The sequence below is a fragment of the Crassostrea angulata genome, chromosome 9 (genome assembly GCF_025612915.1).
Source record: "Crassostrea angulata isolate pt1a10 chromosome 9, ASM2561291v2, whole genome shotgun sequence".
NCBI classification, from domain to species: Eukaryota; Metazoa; Mollusca; class Bivalvia; order Ostreida; family Ostreidae; genus Magallana; species Magallana angulata.
The window spans coordinates 23714733-23740984 of NC_069119.1; the positions used below are offsets into that span (position 1 = coordinate 23714733).

Below are 26252 nucleotides of genomic sequence, written 5' to 3' on the forward strand. Positions count from 1 at the left end.
ACGTTTTAGAATGAGTTTTCAAACTTTATTCGTGAGTATGAACATGGGCAAAAAATATTAAATAAAATAATAAATCGAGCTCTACAATATTTCATCAATAAACCAGATTACAATTTTATGGCATTATCACTCATACACCTGCTATCATGCAAATATACAAGTAAAAAATTAACAATCATTAACGCTTGATATCTTTACAGCAAAGATTGTACTGAAATTAACTACATGGTTTGTTTAACCCAAGGGCTCTTATTATTACTAATTTACTGATGGAATTAAATGCCATCAGAAAGAAGCTGTGGACATGTTGAATTCTCACTGATTCTGGAGATTAAAAGAGAACTAAGTAGGTTAGTTGTTGAGCATATATGTACCCAAGAGAACAATCATACTCTTAACAAAAGCAATTTGAAATAAACACAATTTTATCAATGCTCAGACCTTTTTAAAAATAATTGGCATTCGACAAAAAATTATGAAATTTGACAAAAGCTGAGAAAGTGTATTAAGTCTAGAACTCTTAAAATTCTACACAGTTGCATAATATGAACATAATCAAGTTTGAACCAACAATAAGTTTCGATGAATCAAAAAACAAAATAATGCTGTCTTTGACAGTTTAAACCCCTGAAAAATGTAAATTACCAAGGAAAAGAAAATACAAATATCATTAGTGAGTAGATCTCCATGATAAACTCAAACTTGATTCATCATCCGAGTAGCACTACATATAACACTTTTCTGACAAGTTCTTTTAGCCTATTTTTTGTTAAAATCTTTATTAATATTTCACAATGCAAACGAATATGATAAAAATAATTTCATGTTCTTGTATCAGGTATTGCTTCTTTTATCAATAAATTGTGTAAAACATTATGTTAATACAGATTAAGTATGTTTGCATTTGAAAAATGTACATTAAAATTAAAATAAATTGTGTAAAACTCTATACTATAAGTATTGCAAGATAATGTATCATATGTACAAATCGTAAAGCCCTTGTTTTACTATGACTGTGTTTGCATAGAATATATATATTGTTACCTAAATCAATTAACTGACTGTATTTATGACAAAAGAGGACTTTAAAATATTTTCCCTAAACATATAGTCACATAATTATACATAATATATCATTTAACTTATTTTCCTGTTTGGTCAACAAACACTAACATGGCATAACACGTATTATATTACTACTGAATAGAGAAAAAATATGATATTCATTTAAATATTCAATCAGTCATATAAAAAAAAAACAATGTATGACAATGATCATTGGTGAACAAGTGAAAGCAAACACAATCACAAAGTGAAAGTCCACAAACAGAAAGTGAAAATTCATGAACAGAGAAAAATGAATGATCCAAAAGCACCAAAAACTCATTTCAAAAGTTTGAGATGTGTACATTGATTGATTTACAAATGTACATGATAAATGACTAAAAAAAAAAAATTGATTAAAGAATAAAGAAAACACTGTTAAACACCATTCCCAAAAGCTAAGGATGATGGGTTAAATATGTCATAATGTTCCTTTACCAAAGGATTTTCCCCTCATTGGAAAACATATGGTTGCAAAGAGATGACTTATATCTGGGTTTTTTTTCAATAAAAAGAAGATAGTTCTATCAAAATCAAGACGGGTCTTCTAGCAAACACTTATGGTATGAACAGATTCCTACAGCTAGTGATAAGTATAATCTTTCTGACCTTGGTACAGAATTTTACAATGCAGTTGTGAAGGGAAACTGCGATTATAGTCAATTCATTCTTCTTTTAGCGACAAGACATCATCGATTTTCCATAATTATTTTACTTAGAACTGTTACAAATTGAAACTCGGGAGAAGATTTTTTTAATTTAATATAGAAAATGATGGCCACATGAGTTGACCCCTTCTAAATTCAAAAGTTATCCTTACATGTTTTATATGTAAAGAGTAACATATTTTGATTTTTTTTATTAGCACTTATTTCTGTCTAGTGATCTGATGAGTAGATTGAAATCTTAAGTGAAAAATTTGTTCCAAGTTATACACCAAGTGAACATTCTTTCATCTACCTACAGCCTTAATTTACATTACCAATTTCATTCAGTATTTTGTTTTACAATTAGAAGTATTTTCTAAATAGTGTCCTTCCTTTCCTTAAACATGTTAAAGGTCACTACATTATAAATAAAAGATCCTATATACGGTAATAAAAATACCACATTCTATCTATATAAAAGATCATCTATCGAAGTACTGTTTACTGTTAAACTTTCACTAAAGGAATTCACAAAAGATCCATGTGAAAAAAAATTCTTGTATGGATTCGTCTATAAGCTGACTGGCAACATCATTCATTTTTTGTCAAAAAATATACTGGGAATAATAGTTATGCTTATTTTTTCATTTTGCATTTTTGTAAAGACAAAAAAAAAACAAATTATAAAAGAAAACTAAATACTTTCACAATTATAGTATCTGTAAGACAATTCTGGTAGTAAAACAGTCAGTTTACAGGCTACAGACTGCTGTTGATATTACACAATGTAAAATAGATGTCAATCAAAGATATTTATAAAGGTTAATTTTTCCTTAAGTTTGTATATAGATATCTAATTTTTTTTGCTAAATCGAAATTGATTATCAAAAAACTGCCATAACTAAATCACTAACAATTTTAGAATACACCATGAAAGAAAATATTTAAAACATTTACCGTTAATGTCTGTGAAATGTTTTAATAATATCTAATTATATTCAAAAAATGAGACTTAAATTTATAAAGACTTATGAGTAAATGCTTTGCTATCATGTGGAACAAACGGATGCATTCTACTGGTTAATAAAGCATACTGTAGAAGCAAAAATATTTGTCATGGATTTAATTTCGTTAATATCGTTAGGCAGCAGTAATAATCAACGAAATTAAATCCTGGACAAATTTCAAACCTAAGTATTAACAAATATAAAGTTGATATGCGATACATTTTAGGGATTACAATAAGATGAAATTAAATGTTAACGAAATTGTTTTTGGTTAAAAAACACCTTAATTTTAACCCAACGATAATATGTGCTTCTACAGTAGTTCATATAATACAATAAATTAATAATGCCGTAGGAAATTTTAATAAATTCAATAGGACAAACTATTCTCTTTTAAAAAATGATAAATAATGCTTTAGGAATCATCATATATCCTGAACAAAATAGTTCTAATGTGAAAAAAACATATTATTCAAAAGGTGAACATGTTGGCACTATCGAAGTAGTTTGCTGTGGTGAGATATCACATACACAAACACACACACACACACACACACAAATTACATGATTCAAAACAGAGGATAAAACATTGATAAATTAATGATCACACAGTGTTCAACATTCTCAATACTGCGGAATGCAAACATGTATCAGGAGAATTTGTTGTGGTTTACAGTTGGAATTTGATTTAAACCTGACCCATAAATCTATGTGTACCTCCCCATTTAAAATTAATATTTGTCATTTTTTTTTTCACTATTCATGCTGGTATTTCCCAGAAACCAAGCCCCCATAAACCTATAAAAACATTCCAATCAAAAAAATATGGCCTGAATAAATTAATATGATTCTAAAATACTGTAGTTTCATTGTTATTTGATAACACCAGTTTTACCTGGATTTCATTAATTGTAAAAAAAAAATCAATGAAATCGAGTGTTCATCAAAATAAAAAAATAACATTTATTTGCATTTGCAAAGGCAATGCCTCTTGAAACTGTGTGTCTTTTGAAATCCATGAAAAATTGGTGCTTTCGATATGAAACCACTGTGTATCTATAATGTTAATGCAAAAATAAACATCCTTTGGCATTCCATCCCTAAAACATGCATTCAGTCAATAAATTAAAGTTTCCTATGGCATCCAATTCCCCAAGTCTTGCGCCATCTTCTTCTCCCCTTCTTCCTTCTGATGATGTTGATGACTGGGCATCTGAAAGCAGTCCACTGGGAAAGCACTGACCGTCTTATTGAACAAACTGATGCTGAATTCTAGACAGCCCACCACCAAAAACTTGTGATCCTCCAAAACAGTGACTTTGGACGTCGTGTTTAGGAAGTTCACGCAGATATCTGCAACTTTGGAATGAGAGCCGAGGCAGATCTTTGGAGCTGGTTCAACTGGGCAGAAAAATAAAAAAACACATGATTATATTTGATATTTATATCCCGTTGGATTTTCTTTTAGACTGATTCAATTTGCTCGTCTTTCCCCTCATTTCTATCTTTCTAATATTGTATGCCTAAAACACCATGTTGTCAAAACATCATATTTACATTTGCATTTAAACCTACAGAATAGTGAAAACATTCAGTTCTGTGTAAACTTTTTAAAGACGTCGCAATGACTACCGCACGACTTATCGCTTGACGGGTACATTATTGTGAACAATAAAAACCCAGTTATTTTAAAAATTATGAGCAGTTCGCCTTTTTCAAACATAAATATAAGTAAAAAACAGCAATGTTAAAGAGTTCACCAGGATACAAACTTGTGTTTAAGTATTCTAAACATATTAGAATTTTTTGTGTATTCCATTAACATGATTTATTAAGCATTTTTGGCACTTTCCAAAAATTCAAGTCCATTGCCAAATGTAATGAATATACGGTACATCAATATGGTTTCAGAAATGTACGAAATCAGTAACTTGATGACAAATTAATTTTTGCTGAATACCTTTCATGTAACATAAAACATATTTTACAGTATCTTCTTTCAGGTAAATATTGTCCATTTCTTATTTCATATTCTTTTAACACAACAATATAGTCCAATACATTGAAATTAAAACTAGAGCCTATACTTGAAAGACTCCAGAAACTGTTCAAAGTACACTTACCTGCTATTTGTTTCTGATATACAGTTCTATTGTCCATGGAAAACTTGAAATTGAGCTCCTGCAACGAGAAAATGCATATGATTAGCAACTTTATCAGGAATTGTGTACTATATCTTTTATTTACATGTTGCTCATTACCTACTAGTACTCAGGAAACATTGTTGTGAACTACTCTTAGTGTAGTGCAAAGATTTATCCAACCACCATTCAAAACGTAAAGTAACAAATCCCAAAACAAAATTTTGAGTTTGACCATCTGAGGACTTCTTAAAAATGTCACCATAAAATTAGAAAATTGAAAGCTTTATGAATTACATATTGTACATACTGTGGTTTCATCAATATTCGTTGAATACCAATTTTCGTGGATTTCGTTGTTAAGTTGATCCACGAAATTAAATGTTCATTGAAGTTCAATATCAACTAACATTTTGTATTCAATTTGATAGAATTATTGGCCATGAAATTACGTATCCTTGAAACGGTGGTTTTCAGAAAATCCACGAAAATTGATACCCTCGAAAATTAATGAAACCACAGTATTTAGTTAAGAAGATGATCAAGACGTCGCATCAGTACCTGAGATTTGGACATGAAGGTAACATTGGCACATGCAGTGAGGTTGACTTGGATCCTCTTATGAGTGACCCTAGAACAGCACATGCATTCATAGTCTTTGCAATCACAGAAGCCTACTGGATTTTCCATCACGACCTTTCGCAAGGCAACTGTCAAATTACCCTCGGTCAAATTACTCTTAACGTGGACAAGTTTCGGATAATTCACATCTATCTTCTCTTGCTTACTCAGGTGATCTGTGTCTTTCATCACTTGACTTAGGTCGTCTAGAGTCAGTTTCAATTTCCAGACATCGGGTACAAAGACGTACCTCAGAGGGTTCGAAGACTTGATCACCCCTAGCTGGGAGAGTTTCTCAATGGTTTTGTTCTTCATTTTCTCACCCAAGTCCAGTGTCTTATTTTTCAGCTTCTCTCCAATTTTTAACATTGTATCTAAATGACCCTCTCCCTTAGGCTGTGCCTTTTTGCTGACATTTTTCTCATCTTGGATTTTGGAGTCGCCTTTCTTTAATGGAGCTGCAGTCAAAGAGGCCATTGAGTTCCTTCCATCACTTTTATCAGTCTTTTTAGCATCAAGTTTTGACGAGTCTTTCTGCTGTTGCTGTGGAGAATCTTTTTTACCATCAGATGGTTGAACATCTTCCTTTCTTTCAGGGGGTTTAGCATCTTCCTTCCTTTGAACATCTTTAGACTTAGCATTATCCTTCCTCGTTAGTGGTTGAACATCTTCATTTCGAGGTGGAGGCTGCAGCACCCCGCTTTCTTTTGCTTCATGTTTCACATCAGTGGCCTTCCGAACCGTGTCTTGAACACTGATATGGTTGGTTTGGAATGATATTGCATGTTTACTACTTTGATCATGTACTACTTGATCTATAAAAAAGAGAAAAAAATAAAATTATAGTACGGCAAAAAAGAGAGATAAGATTCAGAGGCACTGGCACACTGTGTCAAATTTTGCTGCATTATGATTTTGATTTTGGAAAGTTTTTCAATTTCAAGTTCAATACATATAAAAGGTTTTTCCCCTATTTAAATTTTGCAATAAAATTTAAACAAAACTTTTCTGCAATGCAACAGTTTTAACAAATAATTTACAGTAAAATTAGCTTTGAACTCTAATTTTGGCAGCCACTCTATTCTAAATATATAGTGGTAATGATAATGATGATGAAAAATGGCCGATCCTATTGATGAAAAATACCCACATTTGTTGAGCTACTTTACTTTCAATAAACCTTCTCAAGTTTTCTGTTTACATTCAGTTTTCTATCTTGTTTTAATATAATTCTTATTAATAGGTTGTATTCATTCAGTGTACTTAATTTTAATCTTATCATTTTTAAGGATGCCAGTAGATTGAGCTGTCAACAGAAAACTTGAACAGATATCTTCAGATTTACTGTAAAAAGTTTTTTTGTTCATGCCCACTGATAAACTGCTTAATATATTCCCATTGATAAGGCTTTCACACCCCATGCAAATAAAAGTAGTTAACATTATTTCTATTTTGCAGTTAATTTACAATTAAAAACAATATTCATGATAATTACATGTAACTTTATTCACGAAGCTCCTTAAAGATGGCTGACATCATATTATTAAGAAATAAACTCAATGTCTACCCAAGTTATACGAGTATAACCTGGGTTGGGGTTATACGAGTATAACTTGGATAGATATTGAGTTCATTTCTTATAATTTAATTTCCTGTAATTTACTGTACAAATTGAGTGTGTTTTACCTTTAAATATGATATTAATCTGTTCAAAACTCAAACGTCAAGCGAATAAGTAAGTTTTTGCCGTTGATGCATTGTGAGGTGTCTTGTGATATGCAAACCAGGTTATACAAATTTAACTATATTTAATGTTCATTACAAACAGAATAAAATCATTTGTGCATGCATCTTCTATTCCAGATTGTTTCTGACTCAACCAATCTTTATTATGGAGAACTGAAGAAAAATCCTTGACATAATCAGGTCCAGTACAATCTCTTGATTTAGCTATATAGCTTGAAAAAGCTATATAGCTTTATAAAGCTATTCAAAATAGCTGAATAAAGCTATTTATATGCAGTTTTTGAAGAAAATATTTATTGTAAGAAATGGACGAAAAATTGCAATTAACTTGCTACTCATATTTGCGCCATTGACCATTATAAACTTGACCCAAATTAAAGATAGTTTTAACACTGCAGCTTTTAAACACTTTCAAGCAAAAAATATATTTCCATTGTTTTGGTAACTGTTCACCACTTTGTGTGCAATGAGGCGTGGATAAGTATGATTTCTTCTCATTGTGATAAATTATTACCAATCAATTATCTTGTTCACCATAACTGACCTCCTTTATATTTCATTCAAGAAGTAACTGTGTGGTCATGAATCAGTTGCCCCGAAACTTTTAGTGCAAAGTCTCTTAAGGAGACGCAAACTTATGAGTAATCTTTACATGCATTGTTTACAGAACAGTTCAAAGTTGAAAATTATCACTGCACTAAAGTGCGATTTTTATACATACTGAAAAAATTACACATTTAAGAAAAATGTATGACAAAATAGCTAAATGAAGCTACTCTGAATAGCTTAATAAAGCTATTTAGCTTATTCAAGCTATATAGCTAAATCTGGAGATTGTACTGGACCTGATAATGAAGATGCATTATTTTTTTTTCAATATTTTTATCATATTAATTCAATAGAGCAGACCTTTTATCATGAACCAAACAATGATAAATGGTTTAACTTGAAGTAATATATACAGAGTGTTTTGATTATCAAAAATGCATATTCATGAGCTACATGTACAGTGTATGTCAGTACATGTATGTGTTAGAGTGCAATATCATCTAATGTCCATAAAATGCAGTAACATTTCTAGTAGACCTTGAATTGTTATCATAAGTACACTTCCACATAAACCTGGCAGATGGGGACATCCCAACGCCCACGAACGCACTCCATTACACTGTGCTCTAGGCCACGAATCACAGAGGAAATTCCGGTAAACATGTAAACACAGGAATATATAATAAGAAAACATTTACCTGATGAAAAATAAAATATGTGATAAAGCAACCAGCACGTTGTTGCACACAATAAAAAGAATAATATATGCTTGCGTCTGTACATTAGGCGAAAGAAGCCCATATTTCCCTCAATCCATGTTTACGTCATCCTAGTTCTCTTTTGAGAGAACCAGTTTGGGCAGTAGATAGTTTTTGGTTCGATCGAATGGATAAAATATTTCCGGAATCCACCCATAGATTTATGACTGTGCATGCGCGGATCTTTTTTACCTTGGGGGAGGGAGGGGAGGGCGTCTGGACCTTCCCTGGAAAATTCAAATTTAGCAAAAATTACCGAAAATATGCTTCGGAACTCCCCACACACACACCACCACCTTGGAAAAATGTTCTGGATCCGCGCATGCTTGACTATGCGTAAACATATTTTACATTTTCTTTTAAATTTTACAATCAATCATCTTTTTTTTACTATTCAATTTTCTTTCTTTCAACTCTGAAAAACCTAATCATTTATACGAAATTGTATAATTATGAGTTCTGACAAATTATGATATTAATATTTAATATATGATACCTGTTTTTACGGACAAAGTGAATAGACCAGAATTGTCTGTTTAGATAATATAAATGTACTAGTCTACCTTGTTTGTATATACAATGTATATATAAACACTGTATGACTTTGTATAATTGTCCTGCTTTCTTTGTCTAGAAAATATGATATATATCAAATTATCATTGTCCACAGCCAGTATGTCGATATTCAGTTTCTTCACGGTTATTCAATAAGGTAAAATACATGTACCTGAGGAGTTTTATTGATTTAGTTCCTTAAATTTCCATGACAGAATTTCTCCTATTTCTCCTCTCGATTGCCAAAAAACTATAATAATGTTGTAATTTTTATGGTTTTATCATTAGTTAATAAATAAGATATCGCTAAAGAAACTGCTTTTTTATAATTTATAATATTCAGAGTATCGTGATATCTAAGTTAAACGTTACAAAACCGAATGTTTCTTTAAATTTTCCGATGAAGAAATTCCACTGACATAAGATAAAAGTGCATTGATCTAGAATGGGGGGGGGGGGGGGTCCGAACCTCCCTGGAGAAATCAAACATAGTATTAAAAAAATTAATAGACATAGGCCTCGTCACCCCATTCCACCCTTTCCCCCTTTCAACTCCCAAAGTATATACAACATCAATTTCTCTTGAAATGAAATTTGTAGAATACCGTGTCAGAAGATCTATATGTGTGAGATGTTGTAAACAATTATTGGATCCTAAAAGATCCAATATTCAGTTATACTCTCTCTCTCTCTCTCTCTCTCTCTCGAGGTTTTGCTTCCACCACTTTTCGCTTGATATTTTGATAACGATAAATACCTGTATGCGAAAACTATGTTCATCCACTAATTTGAAAAATGTCCATATTATCTGTTTTGAAACGCCCCCTCTATCGCTTAAGGTTTCAATACACATCCCAAATTAGAAAGTTTACGGAGATTTTGCATTGCATCAGCCATTAATAAGCCCGGATTATCGTTGAAAAATTGCGCGAGGTGTCCCGAGTACTTCCGAATGGAGAAAAGATGTAAACATTCCCGGGTCATTCCCCCATTATAAATCTCCGTAAGAAATTTGTTTCCGTTCCTGTAAACTTTATTGAGTGAAAAGGGATTATTTGTCAATGAAGTTATTTTAGATATTTTCCATTTCATCGATTTCTACTGTACTTCTTTCACAGGTATGTGTATTTTCATTAAAAATCACTAAAAAGTGATGGAAGCAATAACTTGGGACAGACTCTATATATAATTTATATATAATTTGTCACATCTTCCCAAGTCAAGGGTTTCTGATCCGCATAGCTTAGAAACCCTTGACTTGGGAAGATGAATTTTTCATGTTGTCTATAAGACAATCACCTCCGTGTACCCCCCCCCCCCCCCCCCCCAACATGTTCCCTCCATGCGGACGAAATCACAGGGACCGAGCCCGTTTTAACATTAATTTTAATGTAACCATATGATAAATTAAGAAACTTTATTTATGGTTACATTGGAATTAATGTTAAAACAGGCTTGGCCCCTATGGAGAAAATGCAATTAATCTGGTTGCTATACATGATTTCTTGCAATCTTACGGTTACATGTATTGTACTCTGTGCATTATACTATTACAATAGTATATCATATATCATAAGTAAATATCAAATTAGTTTTGTAAGTGTGAACGTTTCCTTTAGTCGTACAATAACTCAGAATGCGTGATGACGTTTTTATTTGTGCTCTGACGCATGAATAGGCTAAGTGTATTCACATAAATTGAACATTGCAGATTTTCAATGCAATCATAATAAATTACACTGAATGTAAATATTTATTAATACATAGCATGAAATACACATGTTCTGCACCCCTGATATGAACAAAGTTTACTTTACTAAAAACAAATCATCAAATTCATGGAAATAGTCTTGTTCAATCTCTATCACCCAGTTTGGTGTCTATCTGAGAAATTTTATTTTCTTAACATTGCCGTTATAAATTTCTGATACAAACAGATAGTCATTATTGTCCACACATAAACCATAAGGATTCTTCAGATCACAGTTATCAATGTAACGGAGAAACTGTCCATTCTGATCTAGAATGTGGATACAGTGGTTGTCTCTATCTGCTGTCAGGATACGACTCTGACTGTCTGTTGTAATACCAACTGGGCAAAATTGTTTCTTTTTGGTAACTGAGGGATGACCGATGTATCTCCATCTGAGTTTCCCGTCCTCATTAACCACTACAACTGCTCTAGCCCCCCAGTCAGCTACACAGATGTCATGATTTCTGTTTTCAGTGATGTATTTAGTATAACTATTCCCTGAGTACAGAGGTTTACCTTCATCATCAAACTGAATTGTTTGTTTCTCTGTAGATCCTGAGTAACAGACAACTTTGGATTGAGTTTTCTTACTACTGAACATGATAACCAGGAGATCACCATTAGAGGTAACACACAGCTTACCAGGTGTCCATCCCTGTAATCTGATCAACTCTTCTGTCTGTCCATTATTTACTTTATTCACTGTCCTTGATGTCCTGTCACTGAAAAGTAAATTCCCTTCACTGTCTACAGCTATATCATTGGGCCATTTTTCTGATTTGTTGCTAACTGTATGAAGCAATTTACCTTTCATGTTAAAGCATTTGATATCCTTTATCGATCCGAATGTCCAAAAACAATCTTCATTTAGATAGGTAACATTGTAAACGTTTTCATACCCTGTCTGTATTGTGGCAACAAGTTCCGGTTCATCCAGTAGTTCTCTCACTGAAGTGTTGGGTTTGTTTAGACTAAGTGACAAGACATTCTCTTCTGTAGCAGTAGACAAAGGAGTGATCTGTCCAAACAAACTATACAACTTTTGATGGTCTAATGGTTTTGGAAGGAATGTTGGCAGTGTAACCTTTACTTTGGGCGGCAGCTTGCTGAACTCTCTGATCTTTGAGCTGTATTCAATGGTAGGAGATACTTCAGTGGATTTCTTGATTTCTTTTATGTCTTGTAATGTTTGTTTTATGAGAGCCTGTGTCTGTTTGATTTCATCCAAGTGTTTCTGTAAAAGGTCTCTGTGTTTTACTTTTATCTCACTGATTTCAGTTTTCATTTTATTGATAACGATGTCAATTTCTCTGTGCCATTGCTCTCCTTGTTTGGACATTGCTGTTGTAAGTTTCTCATATCCTCCATCCAGGTTGGCAAGCTGATTTTCCAAGTCCAGTGCAATTTCTTCATATGTCGGGAAAATAAGATTTTCTAACTTATTTGCCTCGTCCGCAATAGCATTTTTCTTTGTCGCATAAACTTCTGAAACTTCTACAAAAATATGTCCTTTATGTGTTTCTGACGCAATACAAGAAGAACAAACAAATATGTTGTTGCAATTCTTGCACTGCAAGTCACAGTTTTTGTGTGAATGTGTCACACATTTTGGGTAAATAACAGTCGATCTTCGCTCCTCAAAAGGGACAATTTTATGTTTGTCATATCCATCTGAGATGTGATCTACTACACAGGGCTTGCAGAGGTTGACATGACAAAAGTCACAGTAGCTGTGTAAAATGGCGGTCTCACAAAGCTCACATCGGTGCACATCCTGGGCACTAGAATGAGGATCCATCGTTTTTCTAAAAATATTATGAAAAAATTAAGCGAAAAATTAAATACACTGTTTGTCTTTAATCCAAAAGAAAATGTAGTTATTAATTGTTAATATATTAAGAGCCAACGTGAAAACCGTATGTTGCAGCCCTGCTTTTATCAAGGGTTTACAATAACCAAATAGAATGATCAATTTAAGCATAAAATATATTTGTTGAAGGGCAATTCATACAGAAAATTAAAACGAAAGTACTTAGTTGAAAGGTAATAATTAACTATAAAAAAAAGTTACATGTAGGTTTCTTAATTTTCGTGTTATAAATAAAGTCAATTAGGCTATAAGGGGCACAAACCTTGTTTGTAATAAATCAATTTATAGCTTTTCGTCGAATCGGACATCAAACATATTGCAGACGTACAAACATGGCCGAGCTTGCTTGTATGGAATGTGGTCACCTGACATCAAGAATGGAAAACAATTAGAGTTATTCCCCGTGTATCATAATTCTGTACCACTCCCCCCCCCCCCCCCCTTTCTTTACTAAACAGTTACGCAATCGCAACTTCTCGGGCCTTTCCGGCAAGCTGTTTTTCCGAGCTTGCCGGAAAGGCCCGAGAAGTTGCGATTGAACAGTCACGATGACTTAATTTCAAACGAAGTATATGTACATGTAGGAGTTTTGACAGATATTGTATACAGTAATCATAGTAATAAACCAATGCAGCGTTTTATGCATGAATCTCATTATGCCAGTGGCTGATGAATTGGCTATAGTTACTATATATGTACACACGTGTATGATATGGTACTCAAGTTCTCGGTACCAAAAAAAAAAAAAAAAATTACCCACCATTGTTCTATATGAGTGTTATAAATCAACTGTCTATCTGGTTTCATAAAAACACGTGGTACATGCACTTTTTTTCAAGTTAAGTGGGAAGGTGAGCATACAGGGCTTGAGAAAAGATATAGCCCCCAAGGTACCCACGTTTTTACCAATGGTTTTTTTTTTTACACAAGCCCCTGTACATATGCATGCGCTCTGCATGTATAATTATAATGTCTGTACAAATGTACCCCTAACATCTCAACTTTTCGACTTCGGTTCGAGATGCACAAGCATTTCTAAACATACATTTAATTCTGCTATTCGTGTGTGTGTGTGGGGGGGGGGGGGGGGGGGGTAGGGGGGGATGCTTAAATTCGTATATATTTAGTTAAAAGTTGATATTCTTGTATTTAAAACATTTTTACATGTATATATACTTAAAAATCCTAAGTGCTACATACAATTAATGTAACATATATTGTTACATGTATGTATTGTCCTTTCTGATATATTTCATTTTGTCAAATAAAATATACAACATGACTAGTAGTCATGTTGTATATTTTATTTGACAGTATACTTAAACATCTTAAGTGCTACATACCATATAACATTGTTACTTGTATATATACTTAAAAATCATAAGTGTTTCATACGATATAACATTGTTACATGTATATATACTTAAAAATCCTAAGTGTCACATACGATATAACATATAGTAAATGTCTAATTGTTTCGTTATGGGGCTTACAATATTAATACAAGCATGTACTAGAATCATATTTTCACCAACTGAGATTGTCTCTATTTATTAGAATGTTGTTTAGAAGTTTATTGAAAAATCTGAGATTTGCTTGTCAATTGTTTTAACGACTTTGTTTAAATAATATTTTTGATCCATTCTGGTCCTTCAATATTAAATTCCTTATATTTTCTTAGCCTTTCAAATTTGTGATCTCTAAAAATAGTTTCCCACGAAATAGAAACTGTAGTATATGGGTAACAGTTGTGTGTTTAGCCAGACTTAATATGTCAAACTGGTTTTTTTTTATTTAGAAAAAATGCGTTTTTATTACATGTATAAAATATTCGCAAATTGTTCTTCTGGCTTAATATATTTGTAAAAGATTTCAATGATTAACCTATTATCGTCCGCAATATCATTACATATTTCAAATCTTTACTAATAAACACGTTTTTAAAACAAAACAATTTGTTTTCAAAACGAAATTTCATTGTAAATTTCATTACCCCAAACATGCTGTTGTAAAAATTCAGAACTTGACATATTAGCATTTACCTCTTTATTGCATTTGAAAGAATTAAATGCTTCAAATATCTCTCTATAAAGTATTGGTAATTTTGTTTAAAAGAGAAGGTGGTTTTGTAGGTCTAGTTTGTTTGTGTGTAATTATATAGTCAATGCAGCTTTTGTGTATGTTTTCTCCATAATACCATGAGAATCCTATATCACCTGACCTTAGGTTAGAACGCAAATTGTGAATTAAACTGATACTTTAAAGTATTTTTTGAAACGTCTTATTACTTTGATCTCCAATTATAATATTTTCTAGGTTTTCTAGGTTGCAGTTAAAATCTCCTGTTATAAAGATATTTTTACTATATATGATGAATTTAGATTCCGTGAGTTAATTAAAAATACCGTGTTCCAGTTATTTCGTTTATAAGTGGGGCGTTAAAAAAAGTTAATGTTTGATGTAGGAAATCAAGAAAATATATAAAGTGGTGATCAGTTTCCCCTAAAAAGTGTGAGAGACCCCCCCCCCCCCCCCCCCACACACACACACTGTTGCGATGTGCCTTGAAAGAAATTTACTCTGTTACAAAGTCTTGGAGATGTAGATATACTGCCTGTCAGTGAGAAGATTTTATTAGCTCTGTGCTATATAGCGAATGTCTAGATAGGAACGCCTTTTGCTGGTTTAAACACGTATACATGTACGAGTACTGCATTTTTGTCAGCCGAGTCCAATTCAGTTACAGACACAGACTGAAACCGTGTCATGAGATTGACCTACTTTGATTCTACGCCCTTCTTCTGTCAATTTCGCCCCATTTCTTTGTTGATAATTTATTCGAAAATAAATGTCTTTTTTTGAAAGGTTTAAAGAATTCCGGGTTCTCATTGTCTCTTTACCTAAAGCTTTCTATAACAACTGGAATTGGGTCAAGGTTGAAAGACATGATGCTTATTCTGTAAATTTACAGCAACTCGAAAAATAATTGACAGTCTTATAACGTAATATAAAACATCACTCCACAGAAAAAAATTGGAAGCTTATTATGTTTTTTTTTTTGGTTACAAATATTTTTAAAAATGCAAATGAACTTGGCTATTCACAAGGCGTCGATATAGATTATTGCTTATTAAGTACAAATTATGATTTACACAGAGAATTGTTCGTCAAGAATCATTGTGCACTGCCATTCATTTCGTATACATGTATAATGTAGTAATACACATGTACATACGATTCGATATTTCGGTTATGATATATATCTAATTCTGTTTAACATGTTCTGTTTCTATTTGAAAAGCAACATTTAAGGTTAACAAAACAATTTTTTTTTAAACTAGAATGATTCACGTCTTTTTCAAGTACGCTATAGTATTCATCTGTCGGAATGTTTTGTCACGCACTTACATCAATGAGATTCTATTTGACATCACCTGACGTATCTTTTATCGTAAAACATTACTTTCCGGTCTCTTACTGAGGACACCTGTCTTGGGCTACTCTCCTTTCTGAGGTAAATGCTGGGTACCACCACTCTAAATGCCGTGTCGAATTTTTCCGGTTAAAATGTTGCCTGGCACGCAGGGCTTCGTGGTTCGAGATAAATGTACATGTACATATCATTGATGGTCTTATAAATTAATCGGAAGACAGTTAATTTCATGTGATCTCTCATCGAGAACCAAATAAAAAACATGAAAAGTTAAAACTAATAAGATTAATTCATCATACATACTGAATTGTCCATTTATTCCAACATGCACCCAGCTGAAATTGAAATCATGCAGTATCTTTTAAATAAAATTAAAGGTATACATTTAATCAAGATGTTATTTCCAAAACTAAAACCAAAACTATTAAAACACAAGGTCTTATTCTCCCCCTTGTCTTACTCCTCAGGAGGCTGAATTTAGACTGTAACGCGTTTTCTTCTTGAGACAAAGGGCTCTATATACAGTCATAGGAAAAAACTTAATATAAAATAAAATATAACAAATTTAAGATATACTAGGAGTTTTCTTTACTAAATAAATTTTGATGACTAACAAGTTTATGTTTAAAATTTAAGAGTATATTTGACCATGATGATCCAGCCTTCTAATTTAAATAATTATTTAGTACACATACTAGTAGGCAACCAATATCTTCCGTCCGGTCTTTTAGTTCATGATTTCTTAGGTTTAATAATACAAATTGAAGGTGGACATGTTTTTTTTTTTAAAATAACATTCTTTATTGTTTCTTTTTTGTTAAATGGGGGGGGGGGGGGTTAATAATGATTAGGGGGAAAATCACCATAGCTATAAGCTTTAATTTGAAAGTCCATCTGCATAATTGTTGAATAGTTATGGTTAAAATATAGTTATGGTTATGGTTAAAATAAAGATCAATAATATGTGTTACAATTGTTTAGATTGTTGTAGTTAAGTTAAAAAATCTTTGATTTTAAACTTTTACTGTAACATACACGAAAGAAACTTGATTATCATAGAATGACCAGGTTTTGCTGTATATTTTGTAGCTCTATGAGAAAAATCGTGTTGATCCCTGCTTAAGATGTAGCAAGTAATATGTGAAATGTGTTTTTGACTCATTTTCAATTTTGATAACTATTAAAGGTGACGTTTTGAATGCAATTTTATTTAATTGTTTAGGACATCTATGAATTAGCAATGCCCGCTTGTTGTCCATAAACTTAAAATGTAATCTAACTTCAAATTAAGTTTTTAGGCTTTAAATCAATAATTTGTTGTTTGCCTGGAAATGTCTTTATATAAATTCAATTGAATTGGAAAATTAATGGGATTGAAATATCATCAGCTCTAATGAAGACATCCCTTCATAAAACCTGTAAAAGCTCTAAAAATCTAAATCAGAGTAAAAAAAAAAAATTAATTGTTCTATTGCTATAAATTATTACCCCATATGTATTTACAAAATAAGATATAATTTTCAAATTTAGAACTTAAAATCTGTTACCCCCCCCCCCCCCCCCCCCCCCAAGAGATTTGATAATTCATCATTTTTGCCATAAAGAACTATCTTATGAGAGATTAAAGGAACTGATGGTCAGCTGACAAATGCTTTCTGTTAGATTAGACAACCACCAAAGCAGTGTGGTTATTGTCAAATTGTCGTCGAATTTCGTGTGCAAACGTCCAAAAAGTGCTCATGTATACCAGTAATTTACATTAAATTGTCATTTATTATTTTCTTTTATTATTCATTAGTTTTTAATTCAATTTTATTTTTTTATACCATTTATATACCATTTATACATATTGTAAAATTCAATAATTTATTTACATTATAATCAATTTTCGGCTCCCCGCTTGTCTCAGTATATATAGGTTATAAAAAGTTTAAGCTTTATATTTAAAAAAGAATTAAATAAGATAATTTTCTTACAATAATCATTCGGTTTTTGTTTACTTCGTGTAAAATTTAATAAATCAATCGAGTTAACATTGGTACACTGGTGAAATGTGTCCATGTTTAAGTGAAATTTTTTTATTGACAATGTTCATATGAAATGGTACCATGATGTTTGTATGCATTTCATACGATACAGGTGAATAATATGTCAAACGATCGTACATTGCAATGACTAATTTCTTAAGAGTGTTCGATATGGTCGTGACCATTTTTTTATACTGTATTGCTCTCCTTTATAAGAAGAGCTCTATATAAAAATAAATGAAAATAACTTCACATTTCAAATATGAAAAAAATATGGTTTTATTCGTTGCTGTATAAAAGTTTACAGTTAAACAAATCAGTTCTTAAAATTTTAGGCAGATTTGGTGGTATCTAGACTCCTCAAATTCAACCCAGATCTACCAATGTTTAAAGCAATAAATAAAACTATAACTGTACCAGCAAAAAATTTAAGGATAAATTTATTTCAATTCCCACAGGTAAAAGTTTATAGAATGCTCTTGGTGTTTCTGTATTGAATACAGAGGTAAATTAATTCAAAGGTACATTACAAAAAGATTAAAATTATTAATATTTTGAAATATCTTCACTGGTAATTTCAGATGGACATGTCAGATATCACAACATTAATACAAGTATTATCAAGTATGTTACATAAATACACACATGCAAACAAACAGCACATGTTCACGGTGGGTCTTTATCAATATTAACATAAACAAGATGAGTTTACGTGGATACACACCTATTTAGATTACAAACACGATGTTCTGTCAGGTTTTCATATGTCCCCGATAAGATGTGTTTATGTGCAGTATATATAAGGCAGCGTGTGAAGGGTAATAAACAGTAGACAATACTGACATGTAAACAACTGTTAACAGCTTGTGGGGCATGCACACGTTGACCCAAGCCAGGTCTCTATGACTTGTATGCCTTTGATTTTTGAATAATGTCTTTTGAATAATTATGGCATATTTTGAAGAAAAACTTAAAAGACGTGAAAGAATCTATTTTAATAAATTGTTCTCATATTTTGACAAATGAAACAAAATGTTATATTGTTAATCAGAAACCCCTTAAATATCCAAAGGAAACAGAAAATCTACACTTTAAGAAAACAGCTGATTACATTTTTGTAAAACTCAAGAGTCCATGAAAAAAATATATAAATGAGACTTCAAAATACAAAGAATTTACATTCATTATTTAAGTATAAAAACAATAATCATATAAAATTGTTTACATATTAATCACTGGAATGTAAGGTCTTGAAATAACTTTATTTAATCATTAGAAACAACAAAAACTACATTCCGAAAGCAAGCTGACCTCACATTTTGAAAAATAATTATAAGGCGTCTATCAAAAAAAAAGAGGCATTTTTGTTACAATTCTTTTAAAATGCGTGGGAAAGTTCCATGAGAGGTTTTTTCGACCAGAATTTCCTAACTTTATTCAATGCATTATTATCATGCAGTATAACTATATATCATTATAACAGTTACTTGATCCAAAGGGGCGGATCACGTTGAGTTGTCATGCATGGATCATCAGATCAAACGAGAATCAAAGCGTCTCGATTGTTCTGATGACCTGCGCCTGGAAACGAGAGGATCAAGTAACGTTATTAAGATAAATTCTTTATATACCCTTTTCCATTCAAAAGTTTTAAGTACAAATCAGACGTTATTTAAGGTCAAGATCTAGTAAATGATTCCAGAGTGTCTTTTTGTGCTAGAACCATTATGACGTCATAATTGATTTGATTAATCTGTTCCCGTATTTTACGGCTTTAAAGGAATTATGTAGAAAATAAAACAATATTTTGACATTCTATATTTAATCACGGGAAAAGTACTAGTAATCCCGGTACCTATATTCAATTTGACATCATTTTAAAGAGAAGGTCAAGAGCTTGTTTAATGCCGTTTTTGGAGAGACTGTAGGCATTCTAGATATATTTCATGAGTCAAAAATGGACAAAACTCTGAAATTTGTTACTTTTGTCCTTTATATTTCATAGAAAATGGTTGTTTAAAACATGCTTTTTCAGCGTGTTTATCAAAAATTTAAGCCCTAGTGCACCCTATGAAACAAAGATATTGTTATGAAGCATCATTAAAAGAAATCTTGAATTTCCTAAACCTGTAGGCACCTTTCATTTACTAGATCTTGACCTTAATGTATACTACGTCATTTGGTGATACGGAATCGGAAATCAACAGTTTTGTGATCCGGAAAATTGGATCACACTATGTTACTTTGACAGTATCAAGAAAGGAAATTGATGGGTGTATATAATTATCTCTTATTCGATTGATGGGACGTACTGAAGTTATGCTAAGATAATGTGCGACTTATAAAACCTCAACGAAATAAATATATATGTTATACATTGGTTACACCAAACACTAAACTCCCCTAAAATAAAAACTTACTAACATATTTTGACAATTAACAAGGGTTGATGAGGGCAATTATCTTAATTCGTGACTATGCTAGACATTTCAACATATATAAAGAAATACCAAGGCAATAAGAGATTGTCTCGACACAAAAAAAAATACACGTTATGTATAAGAGAAAAGAGATGCGTTATCAATTAGCTTAATTTATCGCATAAATTTTTACTTCAAAAGAAATATTATTTTATACATTAAATATGTTTTTTCTTTATTTCAACAATACAAATTTTAACAATTTATGTACAATTTATGTACAATTGCAATTTCTGATTTTACAATATTATTTTAAATTCAAGAAAATGCAAACATAAATTCTTTACTAATAAGTCTGAAATAGTTTTTTTTTTAAATAACGCTTACATAGACTAGCTTAAAAACATTATAATGTGAATAATAAATATGACATCAGATTAATGGTCAGTAAATGAGAAAACAAAGAAATAACAAATTTCTTTCCAATTAAGATGCCATCACGTGAACTGTATTATTGATAAGGAACAACAAATTAGATAATTATAGCTTACTTATTTGAAAACTCTAGTCAGAGAAATAGCAAAAAAAAATCATATGTCATTATCTATAGGTATAAAAGTCTGAAAATAGAAAGCCATGAAATGTACATAAGGCATTGTAAACAAATTGTCATGACACGACGAACACAAACATATATACAAACTGATCACTTTTTTCCCTTCACGCCCATTCTGTTGAACAACGGCCAAATCATGTTTAGTAGACCATTGACATGAAACATTTTTTTCCTCAGACCAAAACAAACAAGCCACTGCCTTTTGTGGTCAACAGAAACTTTTTCTCGGTCACGCAGGACGGTCCGATTCCTTCGAGTCATCAAAGCGTGACCATGTTTTGGTATAAATTGAAATCCACCCATGTATATTTGGTCAGAAAGTTGTCATTGATTTGAGGATTGAGTGTTTTGTGTATTCAGTGTCTTGTTGTAAGTTTTCACTGATATTTTAAAGACATATATGCTATTGATAATCATTCTTTTTGAATTGCAGTTTACCCAAAAAAAGTCTGTGATTTAATTTCCTGTTATACAATATTATAATCACCAATTTTAAATATGATATCAACTGATTGGAGAAGGATTAATTCATAGTCGTTCAAATAACAAAAAAAAATACTTAAACTTTTAAGAACATTTTGAAAAAAATGTAAATACTTAACAGTTCCTGCTGATCAGAATGAAAAAAAACAGATAAAGAAAATAAACGCAACGTACAATTATATAGAAACAAATGCTACGTCTATGTTACATATACAACGTTTATGAAGATGGGATGAATTCCTGATACAAATTTCTTATGTAAATACCTATAGGATATTCCAGTTGTCCAAGGGTTTGATTACACTGTTGGGTTATTACAGGCACTATTGGTTGTAACACAATGAAGAATTTCCTTCTGATTGTCCTGTTGGTCTGTCTGTTTGTTGCTTATGTGGTGGAAGCAAATGCACGACAAGCTTTAGGTGAGTATATACATGTAAAACTGTGGCTTTAACTTACCTTCTGAGTCCCATTTTTTTTTGTTGGAATTTTTATTCTTATCTACTGATTTTTCTATTCCGTTCTACCAAATCCCGATTCTGGAGAGTTTTAATGCACTTTACTGTTTGATCTATTAATCTATTGAATCACGTGTTTTTTAGTATCAGCGCACAACTTGCTGGTAGTTTTGTCATGTTGTGAATTTTGAATTTACAAGGTGGCAGCAAATACAAAATTTACAACATGACATTTTTATTCCTGCCATTTGAATCCCAATTATTTTAGCAACAACTAATCATTTACTGGGATTTCATTTTATCAATATTCACTACTATAATTACTATTCATCGGTTATTTGTGGATTTTGTATTTGAGTATATTTGCGAAATCTTAATTCATCGAAAAGAAGATACGAATAACTAACAAATGGCTGACGATGGCTTTTTTGAATGCGACTACTATTCGTACAGAAGATACGTGTCCTCTTATACAGATCCACGAATTTTAATGCGAACTTATATATTTTTTTTGAAATCACAGTTGTGCTAGATTCTTAGAAAGAAAATTGTTTACGATTTTTAAAAAAAAAATTCATCAGTAACTTCATCGACTACTTTTTTCTCTTTACTGAAAGCTGAATATCAATTATTTAATATGAATTCTGATACTGTTTCCTCTCTTCATTTGTCCTTCGAAAGATTAGTACTTAATGATAGGAAATAACTTACTTTGCTTTTTTTCTTTGTAAATGCTTTTTTCCACAAAAATACACGTACACGTATCAGCATTTTTTTTCTTATTATGTATTTTGATATATAAGAGTCCTAGAGCTACATGTAGCTTTTGTTTTCCATCTTTTGGCTGTTCGCGAAGTCATTATATTCAAGCATAGAAAATGAATTTAAAAAATGAGAAATTGCAAAAAAAAAAACAAAAAACAATTTTTAAATCAATTGATTATAATTGATCTCAGTAACCAAATGAATTAAGTTTTTTTTCATCATGATCTAAGTTAACACTCTAAAAAGTGAACCATTGACAGTTTTTAATTTATCCTCTAGTACATGTACATGTACATGTAGTTGTGAAAAGGTTTTCTCTGTCTTATCATTATAGCATTTTTGTGTGTACTATACTGTACATATACGTACTACCTGCATATATTTTATATGCTTTAATTCTTATCACCCACGATAACCCCAAATTAACGATATGGACAATAAAACACGTTTATTAACCTTTAGAAGTCCACGTGGATATTTACCATTCCTCGGTGATAAATGATTACCTTTTTACTGATGGCCTTCATATGAACTTCCAGGGAAGGACTAGTTTAAACTGGTTTCCGTCTCGGCAAACGCACTCAGTCGTGCCCTTTTATGAATTTTCCTCTCCTAGTAACGCAAGCAACAAATCATTTCTAACCTCTTATATATAAAATACCATAAATCTGTCAAAAAACTTGGGACGGGAGAATCTGTCAATGTCAATCCACATCGCCGGGTTTAAGCTACATTGAATTTCAAAACTGACAAATAATATGGACCAATAAAATAAAAACTAAGCAGCATCCAACTTTATCTGTTTGCAGGCGGTATTAGCATTTGAATAGTCTTGAATGTAAAAAAAAAAAGATTTTTTTTACGATTTCATATTTATTTGCTTTTCAGATTTAATCAACAGACCGTTTCAATTCTTTTTCAATGCAAATCTTTTACATAAAATATATGTAGCGTGTAGTTTAAAAAAATAGAATACGTAAATGGCAAGATCTACATTTTTCATGGTTTGCATCTGCTCAATCTCAAAAAGCGTTCCGCATGAACACGGCAAGCAAATCAAAATCAAAAATTACATTTAGTACGTTGATCAAATGCCTTTATTTATCGTGTTAACGTTCTTGTGTTTAGTTATAAAGAAATATTTTAATTGTGATTTTTTGTTTTACAGCCTTGATGTATCTGATGAGATCCCGCATGTTTCGGGGGATGGGCGGAGGACTATTTCAGAGACTAATGCCCCTTTACTTCATGTCCGAGGCCGATCTACTCTGAAGAAAACCCACCAAATTGATGCAGGAAGGTTTCAATGATGAAGGGCCAATCCATTTGTCATTAATCACATCACCACATTTAAAGATAAATATACATAAGTCGACGTCATTTCATCATTAAAATTTAGATTTTATGAATGTACTTTTGTATGCTTGTGACATATTGTATATTGCATAACCATTTGTATTTACGTCGTTAAGAATTTTGTTCAGAGGTAAATAATGATGAAAATAAAATTTTGAACATAGAATGTTTTTTGATTTATTGATTTACAAAACCAGGTAAACATGCAATTTCCACATCAACCGATTCCTGGTTTCACATGTGTTGAAAAATCACACACGATTCACATATGATACACATGATTATACGTATGTCTGATCTTAACATATGTGAACATATGACTTATGTGACACAAATAAGCACGTCTTTATTTATTTTGTAATCGTCGCAATTCGTACTTGACTTACATGTACATACTCTATTTTCAATATTTTACCTTAAAGTTTAAACATGTACATTGTATGCATATTTGAAAGGGGGAGGGGGTAATTCACCAAAATCTGTAGCAAAATCATTAGAATATCAATACTATCTTTATAATAAAATAATGTGAGGTTTACATGAACAATGAAAATTAATTGTGTGTCCCAGTAGACAATGCACTTGCTCTTCACCGCTGCGACCCGAGTTCGATCCCCGTGATCGACAGTGGCTGTATGTGATAGGGTATGGTGGTCACCCGCTTGGACACGTGGGTTTTCTCCGGGTACTTCGGCTTCTTTCTACACCAATGACCACCTTGCGCTAGCATCCGTACCAACGAAAGATATTGGTATAAGTTGTAGAACATGTTTATCAATCGTTAAATGAATAAAAAGTTCAGCACAGGATCATGAAGCAATTTCAGACTTAAGTCAAAATTTCAAGAAGTTATAAAATAATTGTTAACCTTAACATGACATTTTAAATTTTTAATGAACAATGATATATCAAGACACTTTTAATAGCATTTCATTTTGTCAGTCTTTTTAATCAGGAGATATTATGACAGTGTACAAGTTTTGACCTATGTCTAAGTTTGCTTCATTATCTCGGGCGATGCCAGAGCAAGTCATTCCATTATTTTTAAATTGAATACAAATTGTGTGCGTCATTTTATATAAACTGATATAGTAAACATTAATCTTTTTTTAAAACATTAGTTCGGTTAGATATAAATATTTCTTTTAATTAACATGATGTCCATAAATAGCTATTAAGATATTGCATGACTGGGTAATGTATTACTGTGTACGTGTTAAATTTGATTTAATTAGTGGCATTGTCGACATCGCTAAACTAGTATATGTACATGTATATTATATAACTAGTGCCTGTTTGGCAGTTTACAGTTGAAATTGACAACCTCGAGAAAACCATTGTCAACCGACTTGAAGCGGAGGCTAACAAAACAATGGTTTTCGAGGGGTCAGTCTATTTCAACTGTTCCTCTCCCAAACAGGCAATATTCATTTTAGTATACTGAATGTCTTAATTTTAAAGAAAACTTTATTGTTTTTTTACGTAAATTCTACGACGAACCATACACGCATAATTAACGCGCTTATGAACAAATTGAACTCGCTGCCAAATGTGTTGCTAACGCTGAAGGTAATAGAACGGATTATAAACTGCGCCTAAACCAACCAGATTTCGGTTTTTTACATGAAAGTATAATGAACTAAAACTATTGAGGGTGTCGTCACATGCTTTGCATTGCGTCACTGTACTTTTACCAATAATCTTTAATTCTTACTACTGTGGTGAATCCTTACGGATATATACATGAACAATGGTTTTGGCATGATGGCAGTTTGACAACTCGGTCTTGAAATCCTCAATGAATCACCTCCAGTCTTCTGGAATAAAAGCATTTTACTACAACGCAATGCGGTATATTAATTGATTATTTACTATTCCTGTATCGGGTCGTATAGACCAATATATCCATTCGTTCTGATAAACAAATAATCAAGCTGTCGGCA

The 26252-nt window shown here is 31.8% G+C and overlaps 2 protein-coding genes and 1 long non-coding RNA gene across 3 annotated transcripts; 1 reads left to right on the forward strand and 2 right to left on the reverse strand.

Moving 5' to 3' along the window:
* Nucleotides 1-11: 11 nt before the first annotated feature.
* On the reverse strand, nucleotides 12-8664 carry LOC128163298 (uncharacterized). Its single transcript, XM_052826851.1, has 4 exons — nucleotides 8514-8664; nucleotides 5461-6335; nucleotides 4882-4939; nucleotides 12-4159 (listed from the first exon to the last, which is right to left on the reverse strand). The coding sequence occupies exons 1-4, from the start codon at nucleotides 8614-8616 to the stop codon at nucleotides 3894-3896; spliced, it is 1302 nt and encodes a 433-aa protein (XP_052682811.1). The 5' UTR covers nucleotides 8617-8664; the 3' UTR covers nucleotides 12-3893.
* Nucleotides 8665-10757: 2093 nt separating this feature from the next.
* On the reverse strand, nucleotides 10758-13113 carry LOC128163330 (uncharacterized). The gene is made up of 2 exons (XM_052826899.1): nucleotides 13014-13113; nucleotides 10758-12686 (listed from the first exon to the last, which is right to left on the reverse strand). Exon 2 carries the CDS (start codon nucleotides 12677-12679, stop codon nucleotides 11009-11011), a length of 1671 nt encoding a protein of 556 aa, XP_052682859.1. The 5' UTR covers nucleotides 12680-12686; nucleotides 13014-13113; the 3' UTR covers nucleotides 10758-11008.
* Nucleotides 13114-21463: 8350 nt separating this feature from the next.
* On the forward strand, nucleotides 21464-24475 carry LOC128162458 (uncharacterized). Its single transcript, XR_008240672.1, has 3 exons — nucleotides 21464-21616; nucleotides 22051-22152; nucleotides 24122-24475. It is a non-coding gene; the product is annotated as an uncharacterized LOC128162458 (long non-coding RNA).
* Nucleotides 24476-26252: the final 1777 nt, after the last annotated feature.

What these genes read in the sequence shown, in the direction of transcription:
- LOC128163298 (XM_052826851.1), bottom strand. Translation starts at nt 8,616, where the DNA reads ATGGGCTTCTTTCGCCTAATGTACAGACGCAAGCATATATTATTCTTT. An exon ending in CCTTCATGTCCAAATCTCAG is followed by an intron (nt 4,940 to 5,460) that starts GTACTGATGCGA and finishes TTCTCGTTGCAG; the next exon opens with GAGCTCAATTTCAAGTTTTC. An exon ending in ATATCAGAAACAAATAGCAG is followed by an intron (nt 4,160 to 4,881) that starts GTAAGTGTACTT and finishes TTTTCTGCCCAG; the next exon opens with TTGAACCAGCTCCAAAGATC.
- LOC128163330 (XM_052826899.1), bottom strand. Translation starts at nt 12,679, where the DNA reads ATGGATCCTCATTCTAGTGCCCAGGATGTGCACCGATGTGAGCTTTGT.